Source organism: Gymnoscopelus braueri (assembly GCF_963280865.1).
Source record: "Gymnoscopelus braueri genome assembly, chromosome: 9".
NCBI classification, from domain to species: Eukaryota; Metazoa; Chordata; class Actinopteri; order Myctophiformes; family Myctophidae; genus Gymnoscopelus; species Gymnoscopelus braueri.
Window position 1 is genome coordinate 35,208,533 of NC_137610.1, and position 22,198 is coordinate 35,230,730.

Here is a 22,198-nt window from a genome sequence, read left to right on the forward strand (position 1 = left end):
CTGTGATCCCGGCCAATCGGAAAGAATAACCCATTGTTGGAGGTGAGAACATGGGGAATGCAGAGTATTGTATATTGCAATGACAACTCATGGCTGGACATCAATGATTGGGTTGTATATGACAATTACATGTAATTTTATGGTTGAAGAGGTACTGGTCAGTAGAGTGCTCCAGACCTGCGCGCTCGAGGAACGACACGTGAAAACATGCACGCATAAATGACTTGACCTACTTTCATGCACCACATTTAAAATAAGATTCCCTAACTTATTTGAATATTACACGCATTTGTTATGGATTTTATATACTCTAATATATTTTAGCCATATACAGTAGATCTAAAATGTTTTGTGACCTTTTTATTATTTGAATAAATGTAATAATGTAATTGAAACGTCAGTGAAATTACTCGCTGCGCACATCCCTAAGTGTGGCCTATATTTTATGATCCAAGGAATCCATGGGGAAAATAATTGTTAAGGCCTGCTGTTCAAGAGTTATGGGCCAAAATGTAAAGTGGCCTGTTATAGCACCACCATGAGGCTGATTTGAACATTTGGGGATGGGCGGAAGGACACGAACAGATGGACGGACACGGGCGGACTCCCGTCCTTTCAGCCTGGCGTAGTTAATTAACAAAGCTGAAAATTATCAAACCAAACTGCCGCCTGAATTAGCTATAGAAAACCATTGTCAGAGTACCCGTTGTATCTAGATTTCTGTGTTTTCTGTCTGTGTCTCTTTTATGCCGATATTTGGGTTCTGTGTCAGGCATGCCCAAATATGGAGTCTAGGCCGGTCTGTCATGTCATATTGATGACATCACGGTACTCCATATATAGCGATTTGTACATTTATACATCCATTTTTTTCAGCCATCCTGCTGGACTAAAATGTCTGTGTATAAATGCTTTATATTTGACAATCTTTGTAATTTGATAAGAATCACTTTATTCTCTACATGTGACATCTTGTAGAAAAACGTCCATATGATTTTAAATCACATAATTATCCACAACAAATGCACAAATTCAAATTCAAACTCATAGTGATTGGAGGATATCCAGGATTTGCCTATTGGTAAGTATTTGTACTGGCATAAACTTAAGCTTTTGTAGTACTTTATTCATGTTTACAAATGCAGAAATGTACAAGATCATAATGCAATCATTAGCACAATACAATTATTAGGGAAGCCAAAAGTTATTTGATGTATTGTTTTGATATATTATAACATGGGTTTGGACCAATGTTCTTATGTTTATGGCACAGAGTTCAGATATTATTTTCAGGACTGAGTTTTGCTTCTACAGTGGATTTGTTTCCCAGAGCTTTAGAATTTTTATTGGGGTATTTATATTGGCCGTGGTCTTTTTGTAATCAAGGTGGGCTAGACGTAAACAAAGGCACATCTGTGGAGGGCTGATTACTTCCTGAAATCACAGTGCTCACACTCTGTGTCCTGTTTGTTGGGAATGAGGCGCGGGGGGTTTGAAGTTCTGAGGGAATTTAATTGGCAGGAGACAAAAACTAAAGGAGGGCAGGATGAGAGGCGAGAATGAGGAATAGAAGTGGAGATGTTGTACAAGGTGGTCCAACACCTTCATACACACACACACACACACACACACACACACACACACACACACACACACACACACACACACACACACACACACACACATACACACACACACACACACACACACACACTCTCCCTCACACATGGTCTCACTCATAGTACATGCACACTACACACTATTGCAAATGCACCATGCATAATTCACTGTGCAATCCTGCGTGTTAATTTAACTGAGAGTGTACAAATGTAACCATGCCTTACAGGTCCATTTGGTGATCTTGTACAAAACAAGAGAGTGTGCTGGTGAGTGTACTCGAGAGAGATTAGCCAAAAAGTTAACAAATGTAATCAAATGGATCCATAAGGGTTTGTTTCGTTACATTACAGAGTTATACTTTAAATGGATAAATTGAGGACACACACATTGCACACTTTCACGCACGCACGCACGCACGCACGCACGCACGCACGCACGCACGCACGCACACACACACACACACACACACACACACACACACACACACACACACACACACACACACACACACACACACACACACACACAAACACCCACACACCAGGAGGGCCTTTAAGGTTAAGGAGAAAACAAAAGATTTAAGAGCCAGACATGGGAACTATTAAGTGCAGCACTGTGTGAAAACAACTTTTTGGCATCATAAGCATTTTTTCTAAGTTGATTTCTGTCCAGCATTGGGTTTAGTATTGCAAGTAATTGTAATCTGATTAATACATGTCTCTATTGAAAATTCCTCTTGGCACACTAAAAAAATAGTAGGAACGAAGATTGACCGTTATACTTTATATCAAGAGCTTTGTCTTCTGGCTCAGCTCTCTTTTCATCACAACACTGTAGTACAGCGCTCCTCCCCTCAATCATGAACAAATCCTGATATACTTGAACTCCCTCACTTGGGGTAAGGTGTCATTCTCTACCCGAAGTGGGAAACCCACGATTTCCTGCTGAGAACCATGGCCTCATATTTGGAGATGCTGATCCTCATCCCAGCTACTTCACACTCAATTATGAACCGATCCAGTGAGAGCTGGAGGTCACAGACCAATGATGCCATCAGGACAAACATCACCTACAAAAACCAGTGATGCAATCCTCAGCTCACCAAACTGTAGACCCTCTCATCCATGACTGCACCTTGCGATCCTGCCCATACTTATCACAAACAGGATAGGTGATAATGCGCAGCCCTGGCGCCCCCACTGAAAACGAGTCTGACTTACTGCAGAGGATTCTCTCTTACTCACTTTGGGCTTACAAAGATTGGATGGCCCTCAATACAGTTCTGAATTATGTGGTTCAATTTACGAAAACCAATGTTTTCCATTCTCTGGCACTACATTTCTGAAATAGTTGACATGATCTTTATTCATTCGGACAGATAAATAAAGAGGTGATATTAATGAAATCCAGTCCTGGGTTGATAGCAATTCAAGCTATTGAAGCTATTTAACTCTTACCCTGCCAGAGTTTTTTCAAAAAGTCTGTAGCCTCTGCCAGGGTTTTGACCGATTTTGGTACCTTTTCGCATAGCCACAGAATATTTTTCTCCAGTATGATTGATCCCAGATAATTTCTAATCACAGATGAGATTCAGGTGTGGTTTCACAAATGTCAACGAGGTCAATTTGACCTTGTTGTCATGTGTTGTTTGATGTTTGAAAATAGCTCAAAACCAGTAGTTTCAAACCAAAAAACATTGTGAATTGTTTGTCCGTTTCAATTTTAACATTGAAGTGGATGGAGCAGCAAATCTTTGGGAATTGTTATCTCCTTATTCGTTTGGAATATCGAAAAGGTGTCAATCTTAAATAATTAGAGAATCTTTTTAGAATTTTTTTTTTTTTTTCAAAGACGTTTTTAAACGTCTTTGGCAGGCAATAGCTGAAGGCCCAAAGACGTTTATAAACGTGAGGCCATAAAATAGAGGCCACCATGCTACTGTTAAGACTGTCTTTTTAAGGCAATCTGGACTCAAAGTAAAAACATTACTGATGTAAGATCATTCATAATCGCTGAGAATGAAAACGCAGCTCACCCCATATCAGTCAGTAGCCATACATTGAGAGATTTTGTCTATACCAGAGTCCGGGGAACTACACGGCCCTCACACTAACGTCACACCGCCAATACGACTGATATGTCTGAGTCGGCTTTGTCAGAGTACCCATGATACCCATCTGTCTGTGTCGCTGTTGTGCCCATATATGGAGATCTCTGTATCTGTCTGTCTACCTGTGTCCATTGTATGCCCATATATGGAGGTCTCTGTATCTGTCTGTCTACTTGTGTCCCTTTTATGTCCATATATGGAGATCTCTGTATATCTGTCAGTTCTTGTCCCTTTTATGCCCAGATATGGAGATCCCCGATGGGCATTGTGGTCGAATCTGTGGCCCTGGACAACCGGGTCTCCATATATGGGCGTATCCGTATCGGGTTTGTTTATGGTTATGTCGAGTGACATGCCGGCCGTTAGCCAATTTGAATATAGGATGAACACTTTTTATGGTGTGTCTCTGCAGGAGGACATATCAGAGCCAACATTCGTGTGCACAATGCCAGTTGCCTAACTGCTATTAGCTTATTTTTTTTCACCTAATGTTTTATATTTAGTAACATTTTTAGTCAATGCGGCTCGGGTCAGGCTGAAATCTTGCCCAAATTTGGAGTCATAGCTTCATACATTGGCTACATTGGAGCCACCGTTCCCTTGCGGATCCGAAATCCACAGTATTGGATTATTCATTTTTTTTACCCTTTATTCAGTCAGGGAAGGATTTCTGATCACACATTCTCCTTTTCAACGACTATGACTCAGCAGGCTGACCAGTGTTATCAAGTATTGATTTGCTATTGGCATCTAGAGTTGAAGTGTTTGCTGATTTGCAGCAGTGATATGGCTCTGAAGTGGGTGTTTCTAACCCTGCTCTGTTGGGCTATACGTTCAGAGTGGCAGTAGACCAGATCCAATTTATGGCCTGTCCAGATTGGAGTCAGATTAGTTTTGATCAAGTTTGAACAGCAAAAAGCCGCATGGAAACTGACTTTAGTGAATCAGATTTGAGCCACATTCAGAGGTGATTTGAAATGTGATTCCAATCTGTGTTTCAGTGTGAACACTTGGCACGCTGAAGCCTGATTTATACTTTGTTGACTTGACAAACTTTTGTGATGTGACGTGTTGTGAGCTTGTAGGTCTGCTATTTTGAGCAATGTCTAACTGCACAAGTCTGATCTGATTGCAAATAACAATCAGTTGAACCTCAGCATTCAAATTCTGGGGGAACTTTAACCAAAAATAGCAGACCTGCAGGCTTACAACACGTTGCACTGCGACACGTTGTGAGCTTGTAGATCAGCAATTTTTGGCAAGGGAAATTTGGTGTAGGGGCAAAAAAAGCGGTATAGATGCGCTCCCCCACTTCTAAAAGTAGCACTACATCCCTGCCCTTGATGGACTATACTTATGTAAACACCAGCATGGTGTTTATATACGTTTATTTTGATCTGAGAAGTTTATCTCTCAAGTCAATCAAGTTCATAAAATCATGCGACCTTACCAGTGTGGAAAACTGATTTGTTTAGAATCTGCACTGTGGTGCTGTCAGTACTCCTATTCTAAGAAGAACTCAGGCCCAGATCGACACTGCAAATAGTTAAATACCACATAATTCATGGCTGTGCATAAACAAAACAGCAGACTTTACCTAGGACCAAGAATTACAAACCATATTACACGATTGAAACCAAATAATGGTGTGTGTGTGTGTGTGTGTGTGTGTGTGTGTGTGTGTGTGTGTGTGTGTGTGTGTGTGTGTGTGTGTGTGTGTGTGTGTGTGTGTGTGTGTGTGTGTGTGTGTGTGTGTGTGTGTGTGTGTGTGTGTTTGTGCATGTTTGTGTGTGGAGGCGGGTATGTGTGTGCACCCACATGTGAGTGAAAGTACAGATGTGTAACCGATCTGTGTCCCACAAAAGGTTCTCTGGGGAACCTAGGGTTCCGCGCTACTTATTTTCCAGTTTCAAAATCACTCCTGTGTTTTCTGCCAGTGAGAATCAACTGCCGTGCCCTTAGGCCTTCAGACTTACTGCCAGGAAAGTGGGCTTCTTTGTTTGGCAAAACGGCAAAAAAAGAAATATTTGATTGCTAGTTTGTGTGTGTATGTTTGTATGTCAGAGAGACAGAGAAATATTGACAAATTACAGTGGTGTACAGCCATCCACGTCTTATTATGTACAGTATACCAGTCATGCCTCAATACATAGTACTCCTTTGATGATGGCATTAAGACTCAAAGGGCCCAATCAAATTCTTTCTTAAAGGGATCAACAAAATATCTGTTGTCTTATGTTACAAGGAGTGTGATAACAGAAGAACTCCCACACCCTCTGAATAATACTGGGAAGATTTAGATTTTTTTGTTTTTTAGGATATCTTGAAAACTACCGGCTGAATTGCTATGGTTTGCTGTGCACCTTCATTCATCCTTGGAGAATGAATGACCCCTACTGACTTTGGTAACCCAAAAGGTCCATTTGGACACAGGGTATCTCAAAGCTAACTGGCTGAGACCATTCACGTTCCCCGGAGAATTAACCCTACAGATTTAGGTCTTTCCTTTAGCACCACTCCGGCCAAAATGTGGACAACTCTAGGGGCCACAGTGGGGCTTTTGGATTGTTGTTTAGAAGTCTTGTTGGATATCCTCTATTCTAAACCAGAAATACTTACAAATAGCAGATGAAGCATTTGTTTTGTCCGTGCAAGTCTTTGTTTTGACTGTAGCTTTCCTCTTCCTCACTCATATACATTTGTAAAGGTTACATAGAAAATCCACATGTGACGCTTCTTTTGGTTTGTTTTTGTTGTAGAGGAATCAATCAGCGCTTTACAGAGAACAATTGTGATTGATCAATTGCTGTGTAATACCAGTATAAACAAGAAACCGTAAGTCATTAAATCAGACTAAATACTGTTATTTACCAGATGGACTAGACTTTTTTTTCTAGCAAGCAGTAAAAGAGTTTTTGTGACAAATGGTTCCAATTTGCCTTACATGGCATCCTTTGCTATGTGACTATTGTAAGCTGTCTCGATACTAAAACAGTCATGATCAGCCTATCAATTTCCATTGTAATTTTGATTTTAAAGCCTATATGAGATCCGTAGAGGAGAGGAGGGGAAATGCCAATAGAAGTAAATATATTCTGTTTATCTTGTGCATGCGTGCGTGTGTGCGTGCGTCTGTGTGTGATTAAATATTCTTAGAGAGTTTAATTAGACAAAGATGACTTGAGAGAACTTCCATATAGACAAAGTGTCCAGTAAATTACACCCTTGTCTCTATCGCTTTCTGTCGACCCCCTCCTGTCTGTCTGTCTGTCTGTCTGTCTGTCTGTCTCTGTCTGTCTGTTTGTTTAGAAGAAATAAAGAACTTGTGTTTGTCTTTAATCCTGTTGTCTGTGTCCACCCAGATGTAGACTCTGATTTGCTACAGACACCTTCTAAACGTAAAGCAGAGTTTGTTGTACAATGTCCAAATGTAAGGGTTAAACCCCTCTGCAGTTGGAATTAATTAATTGTTACATCATATGATGTAGCATGTCAAGCCTTCATAAGACCTTTGAGCTTTGCTCTGAGCTATTTTGCCTCTACTGTATCAAAGCAATTGTTTTATTGTGTTTCTGAATATTATGTGTGATGTGATGATTTTTACTCTTTTTATAGCCTATGAAATCCCTGGTAGCAAACAAAAACAACGTAATTGATTCACTTTCTCTATGAGAATTAGAGAGGAGGGACTTTGATGTTGTTACTGACTAGAGAGGCATATTGGATGAATGTATTTCCCTTTACATCTGTCTCTGTCTCTGCAACTAGATTAAGATTTGATTCTTAGATTAGATTATAGTTAGATCAAGGCTAAACACTTTCCCTGTTTAGGCTAGATACCTTTCATTGCATAGACCTTATGACAGTATAGGCTGATGCTCACCTGTCCCTTATTACCCTGAACAAAATAAATGTATTTGTTTCCACTTTCTTACTCCAAAGTCTTAAGGGCCGTCCACACCAAGCACCTACCTATACTGTAAATATATTGTTTTAAATATCGTTCTAACTCAGGTGGATGGTTGAGTCCACACCACAACTACAATGACGACAGTGGTCAGTGGTGGAAAAAGTACAATTTTTTTAAACTTAAGTAAAAGTATCAATACCACAATGTAGAAATACTCTGTTACAAGTAAAAGTCTGGTATTCAAAAGTTACTTGAGTAAAAGTACAAAAGTATTGGCATCAAAATATACTTAAAGTACCAAAAGTAAAAGTACTTATTATGCAGAATGTCCCGTTTCACAAGTTATCATATGTCTAAAATGTATTAAAATCTTTTGAAAATAGCCAACGTTTAAATAGGGCTGAAGTGGTTAATGTTTGTTTTGTAATAATAATCATAATCTACAAAGTAACTAAAGTTTTCAGATAATTGTAGTAGAGTAAAAAGTACAATATTTGCCTCTGAGATGTAATGGAGTAGAAGTAAAAGTATTGAAAATTGGAATTACTCCAGTAAAAATACTTCAAAATTGTACGTAAGTACAAGAGTAAATGTACTTAGTTACTTTACACCACTGACAGTGGTGAACAATATAGTAATAGTGCTCGGAGTGTAACAGCTCTTTAGTCTTTGCACACAGCTCAAAGACAAATGTCTGCAGATGATGATAACACCATAAATACTTTATCAAATGTCATGCTAATGTCATATTCTACTTTGTTAAGGTACAACATGTATGTGGACATAGTAGCATGTTCCTATAACCCCTTGCCTTAGACAATTTATAGAGCTCACCTGTTCCTTGTTACTCAGACAAAGAGGTGCTTGTTAGTTAACTATAACAACACATGGAGCAATTGTTTACACTTACTTTATGTAACTATAAAATCCATGTAACTTTATAATGCATTTGGTTGGCAAGATAGCCTACTGCACAGGTAATTGAAAATAATCCATCTAAATGTACCTGTATTTGATCCAACAGCAATGCAACCTATGTAAACATCACTATCTGACATGTTTTTGAGCGTAACTTTACTTACCCTGACCTCAGACAGTTGTTGAGCCTCACCTGTTTCTTGTTAACCAGAAAGAGGGAAAAGTATTTGTAACAGTCAACTATGTTACGCATAAGCCTTGGTCTTCATGGACAGAACACAGACCAATGTGGAGATCTTTTTGATATTCGTGGATGAAGGGAGAGCGGTGTGTGGATCAAAGCTAGGCCAGGGGCCATGCATTGCAGGTGACTGCGGAAGGAAAATATGTTTCATTACAGCATTCTTCAACCAAGGGCCGGGGCTGGGGGTATAGATTGAGAATGGATAGAAAGATACCTTCCTTAGTTCCTTGTATACTGTAGCTATGTCCTTTGGTTTCCGCCCTTTATCCACCACTTTATACGTGGGCAGTTTGGCGTGTTGGTACTTTTTACTGATCATTGTCTTCTCATTTACTGTATATGAATCTCTACATCATGTTTTTTATGTCCATCTATGAGAAATCCTGTGGAATATTTTTTTGAATGTTGGAAATGTTATCAGAAATCTGATGTGGCCAATGTGTGTCTGACCTCTATGAATATTATATGATTACTATGACAAAGAATAACATGTGTTCTATCTATGTAAATTCTATGGCTGGGAATAGCTGCCTCCCTTTCTCACACGCACAAAATGGAGAGAGGAGGACATATGCTTTGAGTTTACGGAGCCTTTAGAGTCTAGGCCAGTTGGAGAGATGCATCCCAAGGAGGAGAGAGATGCCAGGGTTGGCTTGGCTTTAGGTGTGTGTGTGTGTGTGTGTGTGTGTGTGTGTGTGTGTGTGTGTGTGTGTGTGTGTGTGTGTGTGTGTGTGTGTGTGTGTGTGTGTGTGTGTGTGTGTGTGTGTGTGTGTGTGTGTGTGTGTGTGTGTGTGTGTGTGTGTGTGTGTGTGTGCAGTGTGTGTGTGTGTGTGTGTGTGTGTGTGTGTGTGTGTGTGTGTGTGTGTGTGTAGTGTGTGTGTGTGTGTGTGTGTGTGTGTGTGTGTGTGTGTGTGTGTGTGTGTATGTGTGTGTGAGAGAGGAAGATCTGTGAATATGTGATGAATGCAAGTGTATGTACGTGTTCACCTAAGGCCTTAACCCCAGATTCTTGTTTTTTATTTTCTGGACAATCTTTAACCCCACCTTTTTCCACGGTCTGTATTGTTACCCTAGAGTCCAATGAAAAGAATGAGCTACTGCTTAGTTCTCATTATTATGAATGTTCAGCTATTGTGCATTTTGCACTCTGGCATAACTGTTTCATCTAGAACAGTAAAACAGTTGTATTTTGAACTATAGTATAATAACAACACTAATACACATGGCAACCCAAATGTCTAAGGCAATATTTTTGTGAGGTTCTAGGCATTGACAGAAGAAAACAGGTCTACAAATCGGGCCGTCAGTTGTAATATTAGGAGAATTAAGGACAAATTACCTGATTCATATTTAAGCAGGGAGCAATAAACTAAATGTTTCCTGCATCTGCTTGTCGGCATGTAGAATGATACATTAGATTATTTTATATCATTGTTATAACACATTATGACACAATAATTGATGAAATGGTGCTGTGAAACTTGTGCTGCATGTCCATAGTGACTTGGTTCTCTTCATCTGTTTCTCATCTTTAGAGTAAATTAACATGAGCCTCCAAATAACACTTCTTGTTTGTCTTCACTTAATGGATGGCAATTACACTTATTCTAAACTATTGTTGTCACACCGGTCTACTTAACCATGCACTTAAACCCCAGCATCTGTATTGTGGGGAAAGCTTTCGCTGAAAATAGCAGATCGATAAGCTCACAACGCCTCGTTTAACTATAATTGTGTATATATATATATATATATATATATATATATATATATATATATATATATATATATATATATATATATATATATATATATATGTATATATGTATATATGTATATATATATATATATATATATATATATATATATATATATATATATATATATATTTATATATTTATATAATATATATTCTTTTTTTGTATAGGTGTTTAGTGATTGTCAAATGATGTGTGTTGTTCAGTGTTATAGTAAAACGATTCCTCAACGGGTGTGAAGGTGTGGTAAATACATTGTAATAACATGGTACCAGTGTGCACATTAACGACACACGTATCGCCACAATGCCTTATCGCGGTGACATTGACAAATTTGGACAAATTGGTGGGGTAAAAAAAAAAAGAAAGAAAGAAAGAAAAAAAAAAAAACTTGCGCTGGCTGCCTCGCGTCTGGTGGTGACGTCACGACGCCGCTTCCGCTTGCCTTTCACCCGTGCGCGAGCTCGACAGCTTGGACAGTGTTGCCAGGTCTGCTTATTATAAGCGACTTTGGGCTTGTTTTTCTGTAAAGTTGCTTGTAAATATTGGCAGTTGCGGGTTGCAGTTTTTTGGGCTTGTTTCTAAAGGGTAGTTGCTTATTTGGGCTTGTCTGTCTTCATGTTTCTATGAATTGAGTACAAAGGACCCTAATGGAAACAAGCCATAGGCTTTCTTGGGTTTAGAATCCTCTTAGCAGACCTCATATTGAACTGTACTTTCCTGTGCTTTTTTGCAAACTGCTAATAAAGTATTCACTCAAATCAATCAAAGGTTTCCTGATGTTGTTTAAACCAGTGGTTCTAAAACGTTTTCTTGTCAAGATGAAAAATGTCACCCCCACATGAATATGTAATTCATTGTCCACGGCACGGACGGACCCCCATCTGAAAGTATTTTGTGCCAGAGAGTGGGACCCCCATACAAGATTTGTGTTGCCAAAATTATCTTTTTTTAATCTCCCGCAGATTTTTGTACTGTTTTTTTTCCAGATTTGTTCCAGATTTGTTTAAAGATTTTTTTTAATAGCAGATCTACAAGCTCAAAACGTGTCGCGAGCTTGTGTAGATCTGATCAAAGCCTAGTCACTTCTTTTGGGCTTGTTTTCATTCAGACGTGGTTGCTTATTTCTCTCGCAAAATCTGGCAACACTGAGTCTGAGCTTGGAGTATAAAGTAGCGCGAGCGCGTCGGCTGAAAGTATCGCCAAGAAGAGAAAGGCACACACACGCACACACGCACACACACGTTATATCAGACACACACACACACACACACACACACATACACCCGAGAGGAGTCATTTACAACTTTCTTTAGGACTAAATATCCCCGATAATGGAGTCGGAGCTATGGATTTAACGCGGAGAGGACTCGCAATGGGCGTTTTGCTGCTTCTTTGGACTTGCTTGCTCTCCATAGTTGACGGTACGTTTTGACTTGTGTTTTACTCTCTTTTTTTTTGTTCGGGCTCCCCGTCGAAGACAGGGTTGCCAAGTCCGCTTATTATAAGCGACTTTGGGCTTGTTTTTCTATATGTAAAGTTGCTTGAAAATATTGGTTAGTTTGGTTAGTTGCAGTTTTTTTGGGGGCTTGTTTCCAAAGGGTTTCTGCTTATTTAGGCTTGTTTCCCAAAAAAAATAATGATTATTTAAACCAGTGGTTCTCAAATATTTTAATGACAATGTTTTGTGCCCAGGGGAGCATTTGTGTTGTTAGAATGTTTAAAAAACACAATCCAAATATTCCACATTTTATTGCAAGGGTTTTTGAAAATAGCAGACGCATATTATGGTGTAAAGTGCTCTTGTGACTGTGGCCTAAGTTACTTCTTTTGGGCTTGTTTTCCTAGACCTGGTTGTTTATTTCTCTCACAAAACCTGGCAACACTGGTCGAAGACCTGTGGAAACAGAAACATGGATCCTTAGGAGACATTTGGGAAGTAGTACCCTAACGTTATAGAGTGTAAACTGTAGAGGAACACAACAATACCACATCAATACACATATAATAAGCATACATCTGCACCCTTACTTTACACGTGGTTTATTGAGTATTGTGTTTAAAATCAGTTTAGTTTCTGAAGCCTTGTGTTAAAAAGTTGAGTTTTTTAGATCCTCGGGGCGCAAAGTTGCGTCTTGCGTGACGTGTGCGACAATGTAATAATCGCTGTAAACCCCATAGTAAAGCTTTCGTCGTTTTCAAATCAGCCGTCATTCTAGAGTAGGTTCTTAGTTGGTGAATTGTGTACACGAAATAGAAGTTTTTTGACCAGCTAGGGCTGTTTTCTTGGGCCTCGGGTCGGTCGATCCAGCCATCCCTGAATCCCTTGATCGGTGTCGGGTGTCAGAGAGTTGAGATTTTCTGCTATAGGGAAGAAAGAGGTTCTCAGTGATGGAAGAAGTACTCACATGTTCTACTTAAGTAAAAGTTCTGCTATGTAGATTATTACTCTGTTGCAAGTAGAAGTCCCCCCCCCCCATATTCAAAAGTACAAGTACAAATGTATCGGCATCGAAATATACTTAAAGTACCAAAAATAAAAGTACTCATTGTGCAGAAATGTCCCATTTCACAAGTTCAAAATGTATACAAATGTTTTGAAAATAGCAGATCTACAAGCTCACAATGCGTCGCATCATCATGACGCATTGTGAGCTTGTACATCTGCTATTTTCAAATGGCCGAAATATATATACGGCTGAAGTGGTTTAGTGTGAATTGTAATAATAATCAAAATCTACAAAGTAACTAGTAACTAAAGTTTTCAAATGATTGTAGTGGAGTAAAAGTACAATATTTGCCTCTGAGATGTAGTGGAGTAGAAGTAAAAGTACAGAAAATTGGAATTACTCAAGCAAAGTAAGAATACCTCAACATTTTACTTAAGTACAGTACTTGAGTAAATGTACTTTAAACTTAGTCGCTTTACACCACTTGAGGTAAATCTCACTGTTGATGTAGAAAATGAAATGAGTTCTGGTCAGATTTGATCATTGTATAGTTATTCATTGTTCCTTTGAGTCATAGGCTACTGTAGTTTACTTTCTCCCATGGCTCATTTGTACTAGAAAGTTTATTAATGTCAACTGCTTGCCTTGTAGCAACTTAAACATGGGTGGAGCTAATAACTTTTGATCAGATCAATTAATATCGCAACAGTGATAATCTGTACGTAGTTAACACTATTTTAAAATATATTATTTGTCCCGCTATACCATGAGGAACCCCAGTCCCAGAACAACTTGTCACCTGCCATGAAAGAAAGCTAGTGCATAGGGAGGACCACAGATACGCAATCATTTACATAACATTATTGGCCACAATTGAATTGCCAAATTTGTTTCTTCTGTTTTTCTATTGCTTTTCGTGCCATGTTTTTGTGAAAATTGACAGTGAAGTCCGAATTTACTTTTTACAGCTTGGCAGGCGTTGCTTCATTGGCATAGTGCCCACAGGTAGCCTAGGGCGCAAAGCATACTTGATATTGACTAGTTGTACCTTACGATTCTCCTTTTAACAGAAACGCTGACCGGAATGAGCACAAATCAACACGGACAACAACTCTTCTTATATGTATCTGTTTTAGATTGGAAGATGTTATGGTGGAAACTGACGTTCTGTTAAAAGAACGAGAGCATCAGAAAATGCCACAGGGATGGATTACTGAATGTTTTGCAGAGGTTTGATTGATTGATTGAATACTTTATTAGCAGTTTGCAGAAAAAAATACAGGAAAGTACAGTTTAATACAAGGTCAGCTAAGAGGATTTAAAACCCAAGAATGCCTATGGCTTGTTTCCATTGGGGTGCTTTGTACTCAATTCATAGAGACACATCATAGGTGACACAACTATGGCAGCGATGTACTTGCAACTGTCTCTTGACCACTCGGTCTCTGCCCAGACCCCTCTGTATACGATCTGACTGTGTAGCACCTGTAAAGGGTACACATGTAGTGTTATGAATTTATAGGACAAGTCCGCTTTAGTGCTGGAGAGTAACAAACCGTTAGTTTTGTATGGTAGAACATTTTCATTATGATTAGCAGCGTAATGCTTTTGAAATATTCTGTGTTCTGACGCTTCTATACCCAGTGTGTTATCAGGCAGCCAGTGATCATACAGACCCTGAACTCTTAACAGTCTTTGAAGACTGTTAAGAGTTCACGAGGAGAACTCTTAACAGAGTTCATATTAATGAATGCCATGTATTGGAAAATACATTTGAGGGACCTCCTAAGCTACAAGGTTAATGTACAGGCCACATACTTGTGATGCCAGGGATTCTGAAACTGTAGATAGCCCTGTCCTCCTCCCCTCTCTGTCTTCAATCCGATAAACCATAAATATTAGATTATTATTAGTAAGTAATATTGCCAGAGTTACAAAATATTTATCCATGACACATGGTGATGTGGATATTTCCAGATTTTTTTTATAGATGGTCTGGAAATAACAAGCACGTAATCTGTGATCATCTGTGACCAGCTCTCGGTTTGTGCTTGACATTTTTGGACAAGCAGACTGACAGAGTGACTTATAGTAGCTATGTCATCACTGATGACATATAAGTCACAGCTAAAGGTCTTAAGTTTGCCTGCAAAGACATTGAGCTAAATTGCAGAGGAAAGCTTGTCATTGATGCCTACCAATGTGGATCTGCACATGTGAACCTGACAACGCTCAAACACACAATCAATAAACATGTTATTACCTGGATGCTCCAAATATGTTTAATAACTAGAGCCTGACCGGTGTATCGTTTGGCCCATATATCTGCCATTAATTTTTCTTTTTTTATAACATCAGTATTGGCAATTATATGTTGCCGATTTGTCCCGCAACTGTTATTTTAGACAAAACATTTTCCAAAATAGAAGATCAGATTAGTCTTTTTTTGTTTATATATATAAAATATCAGTCAAAACGTCAGTAACCACTGGTGTACGATTCTCCAAAATCGGGATCAAATTGAGGCACGGGACACTTGATTGCTGTTTTTATCCACATTCTCTCTCCTTATCTCTCACTCTTTCCATATCTCTTTCATATTCTCACACCCTTCCCACTGTCTTTCTCTCTTACTTAGACTCTCTCTGTCAATCTATCTGTCTGTGAGGGGAAACGTCAGTGTTTTTACAGGTCTACTAGAAGCCTGTTGGAAATGTGTACAAGTCTGTTTCATGATCGCTATATTCTTTATTTTCCTACGTCTGGAATAGGAAGGAATAGATTGCATGTAGCATCGACATCAGTTGGGGCTGCATGTAGGCCTGCTCATTTTGTGCAGGCAAGGGGTCCCACGTAATGGGTAAAGGGTAGAAAACGGGGTCACAGGATTGTCCTGACGTAACAGAAATATTTCTATATTTTAATTAGCCTTGGTCGCAGTGTGACAGACAGACTACTCATGTGCTTCTGTTACTGAAACAGTTTGGGAATCCCTGCTGATGCTGAACATGTAGCCTGCTGTGTAGTATGGTGTACTGACTTACTACACCAGAGTAATAGAGCGATAATATGGCTGGTCGTCCTATATTACCAGAGAGAGAAGCCCTGAACTTGCTTTGGAGAAATGTAGAGGAGAGGTGAGAAGACATAAACGCACACTTCACATACACTGGCCAAAACATTGGACTAGTGTCACTACACCACCTGGCAAACATCACACCCGTGTGTGTGTGTGTGTGTGTGTGTGTGTGTGTGTGTGTGTGTGTGTGTGTGTGTGTGTGTGTGTCTGTGTGTGTCTGTGTGTGTGTGTGTGCCTTCTACAGACAGATCTCTAGCCTAGATACTTGGCTTTTTTTCAGTAATACAGTTTAAGGTGGGGGTTATATTCTTTAAACTGGGATTGACATTGTCTTTACTGCAAAGGTTGGAGTTATTTTGAGGTTCTTGTTTTTTTACACTGAAATAACATACTCAGGTAGGCTAATATTATCAGCAATTTCCATCGAGGGGACTGTTTTTTTACATTCCTGGTCCACTGTGACTGGATCTATAGTCCCTGGATTTTAGGTAGGCTGATATTTTTGCATCACCAGGAGTGATGTTTCATGTCCGTGTTAGGCAAAACATTTTTTAAAATAACTACCCGCTTCTTTCCAGTGAGTGCGATGGCTGTTGTTTTTCAGTGATTCTTCAGTACCCTTCACATATTCCCAAGACTGTTTGTCTATTCAACCATGCAGAGGGGGGGTTGATCCATTCTTTAAAACATTACTCATTTCCCCAGTCGTCAACCTTCATCTTTGGAGGCATGGGCAAGCTCATGTTTGTCAACCCATAGAGACACTAATATGAACTGAAGAGAACATATCATGCTGGGCTTATTCTTCCTCTTGTCAAGAGTTTGGCTGGATGAATCTGGCTTTAGATGATAGAAGAAAGAAATGGTGCTGGTTTGAGCAGACACTGGGGATAGAAACCTCTTAAGGTTCACATCAACACTCTGAGGCAAATATGAGGCTGATGAGTCCCTTCAGTGGGATAGGGAAATGTTTTTCAGACACATTTTCAAAAGATTCCATCTACACAGTATGCTGCACATTTTCATTTAGGTTGATCAGAGAAGTCGTTAATGACATTAACCCTGTCATCCCTATTTTGGGCATGTCATTCAGCGAAAATAGCTGATATACAAGCTCACAACGTGCTGTGATATGACGTGTTGTTAGCTCATCTGCCATTTTCGCTGTGTGACATAGATGTACGACTAAGTATAATACTTGTTTTCCCAATTAAACACATTTTTAAATATAGTCTTTCACTGATATATTTTTCACTGGAAATGTATTTATTTTTGTATTTTAAAGTTAATGTATATAGTTTACTGACTGACCAAAATAATCTCAGAGCTAGGCCCTTGCAACTTTCGTTTCAACATTTCTTGGATTTGTTTCGAACTGAATTCTGCGAGTTACCGTTCTAACAGAACATGTCACAAGAGGTGTCTCCAGAAAGAATACTAGATCGAATGTTATGCAGTAAATTACTTTTAAGTGGTTAAGGGAGCGGGCCTAGTAAACTAGGATGGGACATGTCACAGCATTTACAGTAGCCAACCGGACTCCATAAAAAAACGTGTGTTTCAACCTTGGGTCGTGGTGTCTTACATCTCACATTTGGATGATCTTTTCATGCTAAACAAAACGTCATAGGGTCTTTAATTGGCTTAAAATGTTATAATGTCATTGTCATCATTGAATTCATTGGCCATTTCTTAAATCCAGTTCCGTCTCCTGTCCTGTCGGACTGCTTGTGGCCAGTCATCTATGACTTCAGTCATCTATATATGACATATCTATGACATATGACGCTAACATTAGGCAAGGTTTCAGCTGGATCAGAATCCCACTGACTTCCATTCTGAAATTAAAGTTAAATAATTCAGAAATTATAAAAATAATTAGTGGAGTTGCTTCTTTGGACTACTGGCAGTGTGCAGTGCACAATACATTTGGTACTGATCTGTCTCGCAGTTTGCGGGATTAGCTCTGGAAACCCAGACTCTCATAGATGGCTAGTAGACTCCTGCAGAGCCACACTGTAAAAATAGTGACTTGTAGTTTGTTGCTGTTAAGGTACACCTGTATTCAGTTCAGGAGGTGGACTTTCCTCTTGTGTCATAAGAGAAAGGTTGTTAAATCAATCCATGATTGGATGATAAAGAAAGAAGGCTGTATCACCAGTGAATGAATTACAGTATGGATTGCTGGGTGAGCGGTTAAAATGCCTTGAATTCAGGCCAGGGTGCTGAAATGCAATGACTGAGGGAAAAGTGCTGCCGCAGGTGGGAGACTCTCCATGGACACATAAGATAAAACCACGTGAAGGCACCCACATATTCACAAAGGCTGTTTCTCAATCTACAATCTACAATTTACAATTTAAGCATTTAGCAGATGCTTTTATATAGAGCGACTTTACAAGTGCAAGATCAGAGTAAATGGAATGAGCTCTAGTCAACAAACGACACATAACTAAGAACGCAAAGAACTTGCGTCCTTGGACGCGTGGTTTAATCATATTATGTATTATGTGTATATTATGTATATAATATTATTATTATATTATAATATATATCATGTGTTGATGGAGAGTCTCCCACAGGTGGGTAGGGGCGTCATACAGAAACCTATGAAGAGTTAGCAAGCGGCAAGAAAGCAGAAGTTAAGGGGAGAAACGAAGGAGATGGGGCGGGGGGGCTGATGAACGAACGCAAGGAGAGACATATGGAGGAGGAGGGTACTGGCAGAGGCGCTGGGTGGAGGTGAGAGAGGAAAAGGAGGAGGGCAGGAGAGGAGAGAGAGAGAGAGAGGAGATTGGGTTGCAGTGCAGAGAAGGAATGTACAGAAGAGATTGAATCTTTTCCTGTTTTTCCTTTTTTTTTTTTTCGGGGCGTGAAACATGAGCAGGTTCTGCTGTTTTGATTTCATACAACTGGGATAGGTGGAGGGAAGGAAGGAGGGAAGGAGAGAAAACAGGAGTAGGAGGTAGAGAGTGGAAGAAGAGAGACTGAGAGAGTTAAGGGGAGAGGAGGAGGAAGATGAAGTAGAGGGCGGGGGGGGGCAGGGATTGACAGAGGTGAGAAGGAGCGAGCGAGCGAGGGAAGGAGGTGGGAAAAAACATGAGAGAGGAGAGAAAAGAGGTGGAAGGCAAGGGAGGATGGAAGATGAGAAAGAGCGAGAGGAAGAAGGGAGGAGGGGTAATGAGAGAGAGAGAGAGAGGGGAGGAAGTCTGTCGCAGACTGCTATGATTTCTCTGGGGTCCCCTCTCTCTCTCACACACACACACACACACACACACACACAACGCACACACACAGAGGCTGCATAAATATGTGCTCTGTGCACGTCACGCAAATTTTTCTTGTCCCAACTGGGGAGGTGTGAAGAAAATCTCTTCCTTCCCTTTCACCCTCTCAACACTCCACATACACATACATGCACACACACACACACACACACATGCACACGCACACACACACACACACACACACACACACACACACACACACACACACACACACACACACACACACACACACACACACACACACACACACACACACACAGGGTTCCCTGATAAGGTGTAAAGCGAGGGAGGCTGTTAGTTATTCTTTCAAGCAGAACAAAACAAGGGAGCTGAGAATGGGGTGAGTGTGTGTGTGTGTGTGTGTGTGTGTGTGTGTGTGTGTGTGTGTGTGTGTGTGTGTGTGTGTGTGTGTGTGTGTGTGTGTGTGTGTGTGTGTGTGTGTGTGTGTGTGTGTGTGTGTGCAGTCTATGCATGCGTGAATGCATGTGTGTGGTGGGGGTGAAGCAGTCCATTTCCTAAGCTATACAACTTCTTCTGGGCCTCTCTGTCTTTTCAGACCTGGTACTTTGTGGCCCCCACCCCACAACAGCGTGGGGGGGGGGGGGGGGGGGGGCACACACACACACATACACATACACATGCACGCACACACACACACACAGACACACGGCCCTCCTCTGTCTTTCTGTCTCCTCCCACTCTGATTGTTAATCCTACTGACAAGCTCAAACTCCTCAGCTGTTCCTTTGTGTTGTGCTACACGCACACACACACACACACACACACACACACACACACACACACACACACACACACACACACACACACACACACACACACACACACACACACACACACACACACACACACACGCAGCCAGGTGCAGTAAAGCCATTTGAAGTGAGTCAGGAGTCAGAAGAGAAGGACCCAAACGTTACTGTTAGACAGATCCACTAATGGGCATTGCACTCATTTGTGGAAAAGCAGACTGTTGGAAGCAGTTGGATAGCATAGAAGTGTTATTTATTTATTTATATTTTACCATCCAGGATTTCAGGCATTTTGGACAAGTACAGTAACTCCTATTATTTTTCAAATGGAGATTCCCATTACCCCCACTTTTCTCCATTCTCCTCTGTTGTGTAGTTTGCATCCCAGAAGATTGTGCTGGCATTTCTGCTTACTGCAGCGTAGGGTAGCCACAAGAATAAAGACTTTTATTCTTTTGAACAAAAAAGAGCCTTGGATTTCATTTCTTATTGTTTTCCAACAAAAAAATACCCATGACTCCCATGATATTTTTTAGATGTAGTTTATGGAAATTTAAGAAAAATGTTGCTTAAATTATACATAAAAATGACAGCTACTATTGACTTTCATCTCCCCCCCCCCCCCCCCCCCCAAAAAAAAAAGGCAGGGCACATTTCCAATTGAATTGGTCAAATCTGATTCTGTATTTTAATGTGAATATTCGACTATTCGTTTTAAAGGACCTTTTGACAAAATATTAAATTTATGTGCTTCAGTGAGTCATATGACATTTTTTTGAGGATTCAAAATCAATCAATCTGTTAAGACAACTGCCTGCATGAAGACAGACGGCCTATGTTAATTGATGACAATGAATTAGACTGTGTTGTGTGTAGAGTTCTGCAGTAATACTGTAGCCAGCATGAGACAGAACGAAATGGGAATTCCTCTTAAAACTGGGTGGATTTCCAAATAAGAACTTATGATTACTCAACACAGGTTTTATTCTACCGGAACCAGAATCTACTGGAAGTAGGTGAAGAAACTTAGAAGTAGGTGAAACTTACTTTTGGGAATAAATCTTCCCTTTTGGGAAGAAATGAACAGACAAAATAATCAGGGGCAGTCGTAGTAGCAGCTATAATCTATGAACAGGAATCCAGAAAACAAAATGTGTCTGTTCATTTTCAAGTTTTTTTGTTGTTGTTTTTTTTTGGGGGCTTTTCTGCCTTTATTTATAGTGGAAAGTGTAGATGGACAGGAAACAAGGAGAGAGAGATGGGGAGAGACATGCAGTAAAAATTGTTGGGAACGGGACTCGAACCCACAATGCACTGTCAGGCTACATTAGACATGAGAGCCTAGGTGCCCGGACCACTAGGCCTGCAGTCCGGGCCCATTTTCAACAAATAGATCAATGCTATGAAATATCTTATGAAGCAAAACAATTACTATAGCCGCTGGTTTTACAGAAACAACATTGAGGAGCTCATCTGTAAAATCCAGTTCAAGCCATTATTTACACAGGGGTTTGTATTGACTTGTTTGCATGTCTCTTTTCTGCTAGTGTGAATGAAACATTTTGTTGGAAGTAACTTAATCTGCCGTGCCGTGCCATAGAATAAAAGTATAGCTGCTTTCACTCATCTAGATGTTATCCGGAGGGCTGTATGTGAGAATGTCCGAATCAGTTGGACCAGACATGCAATAGACTTGACTCCATCAAATGTCAAATCTGTGAATATTCACAGTGACCGGTGAACTGTCGGGACACGTTGCTTTTTCACCGCGTTTTTTTCATTTAATAAATAAATTCATATTGTCACAATAAATGATCAAATCATAATTTCAATGCAAAATCCCGCTAACCTGTAACCTTGTATTTTGCTTCCACAATGTTGTCATCTCAACTTGAGATGACAACATTGTGAGCTTGTTTAAAAGTTTAGTTATTTTCAATGCCGTTGCTCAAAATAATCCATTGACAGCAGACTTTTAAATCCTTATTAGTGTTTTCTTACTTCTCCCTTTTTTCAAGCGTAATAATGCAGAGATAAAAACAAACAAGCAGGA

General features: G+C 39.9%; 1 protein-coding gene across 2 annotated transcripts in view; it reads left to right on the plus strand.

Moving 5' to 3' along the window:
* The first annotated feature begins 11,766 nt into the window (after positions 1-11,766).
* lrp5 (low density lipoprotein receptor-related protein 5) overlaps positions 11,767-22,198 on the plus strand; it is a 68,845-nt gene continuing 58,413 nt past the window's right edge. For both annotated transcript variants that reach the window (XM_080438508.1, XM_080438509.1), the window contains exon 1: positions 11,767-11,983. In XM_080438508.1, the coding sequence (XP_080294634.1) occupies positions 11,908-11,983 (76 nt within the window). In that variant the 5' untranslated portion in view covers positions 11,767-11,907. The remainder of the gene's footprint in view (positions 11,984-22,198) is intronic.